Source organism: Falco naumanni, chromosome 4 (genome assembly GCF_017639655.2).
Source record: "Falco naumanni isolate bFalNau1 chromosome 4, bFalNau1.pat, whole genome shotgun sequence".
In the NCBI taxonomy this organism is placed as follows: domain Eukaryota; kingdom Metazoa; phylum Chordata; class Aves; order Falconiformes; family Falconidae; genus Falco; species Falco naumanni.
In genome coordinates, this window is record NC_054057.1 from 42656843 (window position 1) to 42663921 (window position 7079).

The window sequence follows — 7079 nt, forward strand, 5'->3', positions numbered from 1 at the left end:
TCCCTGGGCCTTCTGGGGTAAGCAGACTCCTTTTCTTTGATGCTGTGATCATGTCAGTGACTGATACATAAGTATCATGTTTTTTCTTCAGATACGATTCCAGCAAGAAATAAATTTTGTAGAAAATACTTATTCTTTACTGTTCTTACCTGCCTTAAACTTCTTTTCAGTAAAATATATTTTATAATAATAAAGAAGACTTGATACCGACTTAAAAGAAAAGTTCTAGGGGCATTCCATTAACGTGTGGGTGAAACTCTTGAAAGTCAATAATAATTTTGCAAAAAACTGATGCTAGAATAGCATCTTAAATTACTGTCTTTAAACTCTGTGAAGAGCAATACACAGAAGAAAAAATGCTAATCTGAGACTTTTTGGAAATATTTACAGCAATTCTTAATTTTTATGAACTAGTCCTGTGGAGAAGCTAAGTGATTTCCCTTCATTTTAGACAGTGGCATTATTTTGTTTCGACCAACAAAGTGCAAGCTGTAAAAAATATTAGCTTGCGTGGACTGAGGTAGTTTGTTTCCCTGATAATTAGTATTCAAGTATTAATGCATTTCCTTCATCATTTCTTTATTCAATATACGGTTTAGCTTCCTCTTGGAAATTGTAATGAATAGGGTTTTTAAATGTGTACACACTATGCACAGACAATAAAATCTGATAGCAATCTAACAGTCTGAATCCATCTCATGTCCTTTTTGGAGCAAAAAAGAGAGAAAGAAAAAAAGTCAGGCTGAGAGGTAGGGGAATTGATAATACAAATTTGGTGATGAAAATGAGTTAAACTTCCATGTACCACATAATCTTACAATGAATCGTTAGCAGTTGTTTTGTTTTTAAAGCTAGGTTTTAATTTATGGATTTCAATAAGCTATAAATTATAAGGGCATGGTGAAGATTACATTTCTGTAACATGCAATCGTGCCGTATGCATACATTTCATACTTTTTGGGGGTACTATCCTCTTTTATAGCCTTCATCTCTTTACCTTTGTAATTCTACAGTTCAGGCGCTTTGTCCTTTCCTCCATTTTATGCTTTTTCTTCTCCTCCATTTTATGCTGTCTTTTCTTAAGTATCGTGTCTATATTTGACCATCACACCAAAAGATAGAGGAAGCCTTATTTTGTGAGTCCTCCTGCCTGTTGCCATGCCTTTCTTGTTTCTGGCAAAATGAAGATTACCAGACTTCTGTCAGCCGGAACTCTGAAGCTCAGATTTCAACAATCCAGTGTATTAATTTTTATGCCAAAGGATCAGGCCAGTGATACTCCTTCAGATCACACCCCAAAACTCTAAGCATTCATTCTTCACAGTATCATGAGGCCTAATACCGTACATACACAGTGTGCTAGAACTAAGGGCCTGATCCTGCAGCTGTTTTTCTTTTTACCTTAACCTGGGCATGACTGAGACCTAGGTGTACAAACACATGTTTTTACAACACAGTGACCAGACAACCCGCGGTGCCAGGAAACCAAGGAGATAGGATCACCCAGTCAACCGTGCTCTGCATCCATACTGAAGGAGACACACACGCTGCCAAGGGGGCAGCTGGGTTTGCAGAAAAGAACTATATTAGTATCACAAAAAGTAAAAAGGAAATAAAAATCCAGTGATGATCTCAAAAGCAGTGTGATTCAAATAAACATAAAATGTGACTTCATGAAGTTTAACCTTACTGTTCTTACTGCAACAAAACTTGAACTGGCCTCCAAAGCTGGACTGAGCTCTTAGACAACTGATTGTAATTAGTGAGAGCTATGGATACAGATACAAAATTCCTAACAGCTTTTTGATTAAATCAGTGACCAGTCAATTACCATGAATAGTTCAGATGAAGTGAAATGTGTTTGTTGAAAGCCCTTTCCCAGTAAGAAGTGCAGTCCTCTGACAGCACTGTCAACCTGCAAATGGATTGCAGCACAGGTCAGCAGATGATCAAAAGAGTGGGGCTATATGCACTATTTTAAATTAAGTTACTCTGGAATATTATACTTTATAAGTACAGCTATCTGACCTGCTTTTATCAGCAACACTATTTAAGTAACATTAAAAATTTAGAGGGGGAAAATGCTCTGCTCTGTTTTTCTATTATTTGACATATATGGCAATAATTTGCAAAGTCAGTTGTTTTTGCCCTTCTTGTTGTCTGATATGTATCTGTAGCAGGAAAAAAAGGACTATCATTTTGACATTATATAGATGTTATTTTAAAATCATGAATCTGTCAGAGGCCTTTCGCTTTTGCTCATTTTTTTAGGCTGAGCAGCTTTCAACATTGAATTTTCCTTTAAGAAAGGTTCAGCAGAAACGTTTGTTCAATAAAGAGGAACAGATTGCACAGTAATGTTCTTGTCCATTTGGAACAGCCATGAGCGACGAAAAAGGTGGTATCTAAAGCATTTTGCATCCTTCAGCTCCAAAGGGTATATACATCATAATTCACGTGACATAGTAAGGCCTTTACCTGTGCTTCATTAGATCAGTCCTAATTTGGTCCTTAGCTAATATGAACACACACCATTTCATTGTTCACTTGTAAAATATTAACTTTTAAGATTTTTTTGTAGATTATGACAATGTTTCACTATGACAAAAAAAAAAGGTAACGCAACAGGTTAATGCCTCACATTAGGAATTTATTAGCTTAATGTGGAGCTGTTTTTAGATAGCATTTGTACATCTTTACTAAATCACCAGTGAAGGCTGTATTGTAAACCACTATTTTATGTACGTCAAAATATGCAAAGCCTTTAGCAAAATGCTGCTGCAATCTTAGTTACAAGATCATTTTGATTCTATGCTCGCATTTAAGACGGACGTAACCATAGATAAAAAAAATAAAATTTGGTTTGATATGCAGGTCTATAACCACACAGGGGGCAAATGCCTTGTGACACACATATCTAAGGTGGCTATCTCAGAAGCAAAATAACCTACAAGGAAAAGGGTCATGCTCTCTTTCTGACGTTCTAAGTTAGCGGGCAGCAGGTCTGCAGAAACTTACAGCTTGAATTTGTGGACTTTCACAGTTTCACACCGATATATGCAGGTTAAAGATGTGTTGAGATATAAGCGCTTTAGGGATTTAATGAGATATAAGCACTTTGAAGATTTATTAAGAACTGAAAGCACTGACGGGCTACATACGCCCCAAGCAACCGCCGCTGCGCCAGGCGCCGCATCCTGCCCCAAACCCGGTCAGAAATGGCATCAACTCCCGCCGCAAGCCCCACGGGCCGAGCAGCGGGGCGCGCCGCCACCCGCGCAGCAGTCACGCGTGGGCAGGACAGCGGCGTGACTCGGGGGCGCGGGGGGACTCGCCGCGCCCCGAGCTCCCCGCGGCCCCGCAGCGCCCGGCGAGCGGCGCCTCCTCCCGCCCCCTCCCGGCCGCCCCACGGCGGCGGCTCCGCCTCGTCGCGGCGATCAGCTGCGCGCGCGTCACGTGGGCGCGTGTCGAAGGTCACGGCGCCCACAATGGAGCTGTCGGCGTACGCGCAGGGCGGGTGGCGGCTGCTGGGCGACCCCCGCCTCTTCCCCCGCCGCCCTTACGCCGCTCTCCTCCGCGCCGCGTTCCGCAGCCTCCTCGATCACCCGCAGGCCGGGCTGGGTAAGGCGTGGGGAGCGCGGCGTGGGGGCGGTGCGGGCCGCGCCGCTCCGCGGGGCGCGCAGGCGGGCACCGTGCTCCGTCCCCCGGCGGGGGTACGCGGCTGTACACGCGTGTCCGCGCTGCAGGGGCCGGCGTCCGCCACCCTCCCTCGCCCCGCGCACACGGGGCGGCTCCCACCCGGAGCGTCGCCCGCGGGCGGCTCCAGGGTGCCACGGCGCGGGGTGTCACCGCTAATGCGCGGCTGCTGCGTTACGGCTGGAACCGGTCGGAAATAGGGGTGGGGGCGGCCCGCGACGGGGTCCCCCCACGATCGTGTCCGCGGGGTGGGGTGAGGAGGCGGGTTTCCTCGGCCGCCTCGCTGCGACCGCGGGTTTTTTCGCGTGTGGACGCTTGCAGCGGCAACCCCGGCGTGAGGGCATACGGCCGTGCAATTAATTTGGCGGTGTTAATAACCCCGCCGCCGCCCCGGCGCACGGAGGGAGCCGCCGGTGCCGGCCGGGGGCGGCGGGCGGCCCCGGCTGCGCTCCTCGCCTTTGGCGACAGGCTTCTGAGAAGCGCGGACGGGGCTTGGGGAGGAAATTGAGGTTTTCTTTTTTTTTTTTCCCCCTTGCTCCTGTTTTTTCAGGGGAAGGAGCTGCAGAGGCGGCGGGGCGATCGCCGCCGGCCAGCCCCGCCCGGTACGGCTGGCACCAGGCGCTGCCCCTGCCCCCGCGCACCCCGCCTGCTCGCTCCGTCCCCTCGCTCCGAGCCACCAAACGCCGTTCGTTTGGAAGCGTGCGTGGGAAAGGTGCCGTTCAAAGGGCGAGCAGCAGCTCTTGGTATCGGGTGCGGGCATGTGGCAAACAACGTGTGTGATCAGTAATTCATTCATTTTAGACGATCCAGACCTGAAAGATATTGACCCTACGGTATTAAAACATTGCCATGCTGCGGCCGCAACGTGTATTCTGGAGGCAGGAAAGCAGAAAGCCGACATATCTGCTATAAGGTATTAATACGTTGAAGCTACCCCATTTTTCTGGCGCTTGTTACTCTAAACTGGGCTGCTGAGTTAACAGAAAATAAATTCTTTCTCCTTGTAGCACGTGTCTAGAAGAATGTAAGCTGGATAAAGAGAGAATAGAACAATTTTGCACCGAATATCAGGTTTTTAAACCAATTTTAACATATTTATCTTTTCTTTCTCTCATAGGAGTTTCTTGAACCTAGCAAATATTTTTTTCCTTTTTTTTCCCCTTTTTTTTCTGTCTTTTCCCCAGAAAAACAAGGATGCATTGGAAATCCTATTGGGAAGGTAGGTCAATCAGTCAGCACAGATGCATAGTTTCAATTACAAGTACTTTGAAACTGTCCTGGAAAACACCTATGCATACTTTAGGTGATTAAAGTTTAAAATGTTGTTCCATTAAAAAAAAAAAAAAGTAAATTTTTAACAAACTTTAAAAAACAGCTGTTGAAACTTTTCTTCTTCCTTTTGGAATTCTACTTTTAAGAAACTTTTTGAACTTTTCAAGAAACATGACAAGGATCATGAAAAAGTTATTTATTGATGGACAGCTTGTGAAAATGACATTTTCTTTTAGCGTAGGGAACTTGTAACTGTTGTGTCTTTCAGCATAGGCAGATCTCCTCTCCATATAACTGATGTCTCTTGGCGCTTGGAATATCAGATCAAGGTAATTTTAGCACATCAAGGTGTTTCTTTAGTCTGTTTGGGTGCTGAGACTTGACTTTTTTTTACGCTCTTTGTTTTTAATTTAGAGCAATCAACTTCATAAAACTTACCAGCCTTCCTACTTGGTGACCTTAAACGTAGAGGTACTGTACTCCTGGCACCCTCAGAGGAAAAAATGCAATATCACAATTTTTTTTATATATAAAACAGACATTTTGTTTTGTTTTGTTTTTCTTCAGAATAATGATTCAGGATCACACCCAGATGTTAGTTTTAGTTGCACGATGGAGCAATTACAGGTACTTCTTTCCTTCATCATCATTTCTATGTTTGGCTCCAGTTGTGGATGTAAATGTTTTTAACAGCTTGCCAGTCAAAAAGAAATCATACATACTATTATAAAAAATAAAAATCCAGGACTGGAAGGGTAGGGGGGAGAATCTTCTACAAAAATTATGTGAGTGTAGCTTTCCCGTCCTCTCAAATAAAGTTGCAAAGTAACTGATTTTAGTTGCATGGGGAGTGTTTTACATACATGCATAAATTTTTATTTGTTTTCATAACTGTAATATATATACATACATATATGAGAAGAAATACATCATTTTTCTGAAACTCTGATTTCCCATGCTTTAGAGAAATTATTAAAGAAGCTGGTTCAATGATTTAAATGTGTCATGATTAAAAATAGAAAAGGATCTGACGGCTCTTCAGTGGTGTTAATGACATGTAAGAAATGTACTGAAACAAATGTTGATCTTTGTTTAGTGATTTAAATGTGTAACTGAACAATAGAGGTATTGTGATGCTTGGAAGTGACCGAACTCTGGAGGATTGGGAAGAGGGATTGGGGGGGCGGGGGTGTGTGTGGGGGTGTTGGGGGGTGGACGGAGAGAAAAAGCAAGATATTAAAACTTCAGGTTTATACCTCTGCTTTTGTAATGTGTGTCTGAAAAGTCATCCTTTTCTCACTAATGAGTCTATTTAATCAGTTTGCTGATTTAGTTAAATCTGACACATTTTGGCTGGAGAATGGTCCTAGTACAAAATTGCATTCAAAATATTCTTAGTTTTAGAAATGTATATAGTACTTGAGAGCCTAGAGCAAATGTCCTCTTTGGTTATCCTAAGGGTACTGATAAGATCTACCTGTTAAGAATAGTGATCTATTTTAGTAGATAACATGGTTTAAAGCTGTTTTCCTTCAGTTCCCACTTTTCTTACTACATTGTAAAAATAGGGAGCTATTTAATTACTTGCTGGCATTGTTCATCAGTTGCAAACTTTCTTTGTGGTATAAGGTGCTGGTTTCCCTTGCCACTCTATAAAAAAGAAATTTATGTTCCTCTAGCTGACCTTTCAAAAAAAATGTTTATTCTAAGACAGTGTTTCATCTCTTAGGATTTAGTTGGAAAACTAAAAGATGCTGCAAAAAGTCTAGAAAGAGCGACTCAGATGTGATTGAAGGAAGGTGTCAGCCTGCTGAGCCGAAGTACTCTGATTCCTAAGAGTGTCTTCTAAATGACAAATGGCTTTCATCTCTTGATGCAAACTGTTCATTTTTGTTCTTTTTCTTCTTCAAGTCCTTGGATGCGAAATAACTGTTTTTTCTGACCACACTTGGTATTCCTTGCTCATGTCATTTTTTTTTAATTAACTCTTGTTAAATATTTGCTGGACTGTCGTGTCTTCAAAGCATTCCTTTTATGTTATTCTGTGTATTTTTAGAGTTGTCACCGATTATTTTTCTCTGGGATCTAATAAAGTTTATGCACTCCTGTTC

The 7079-nt window shown here is 42.8% G+C and overlaps 1 protein-coding gene across 3 annotated transcripts; it reads left to right on the forward strand.

Annotated features, from left to right (window-relative positions):
- Positions 1 to 3451: 3451 nt before the first annotated feature.
- COMMD3 (COMM domain containing 3) lies at positions 3452 to 7079 on the forward strand. Of its 3 annotated transcripts, XM_040592271.1 has the most exons (8): positions 3452 to 3621; positions 4498 to 4609; positions 4704 to 4767; positions 4881 to 4915; positions 5237 to 5297; positions 5383 to 5439; positions 5536 to 5595; positions 6698 to 7079. In XM_040592271.1, exons 1-8 carry the CDS (start codon positions 3489 to 3491, stop codon positions 6755 to 6757), a joined length of 582 nt encoding a protein of 193 aa, XP_040448205.1. In that variant the 5' UTR covers positions 3452 to 3488; the 3' UTR covers positions 6758 to 7079. The 3 variants fall into 3 exon arrangements, with proteins under 3 accessions (XP_040448205.1, XP_040448206.1, XP_040448207.1); XM_040592272.1 differs by lacking the exon at positions 5383 to 5439; XM_040592273.1 differs by lacking the exons at positions 4704 to 4767; positions 4881 to 4915.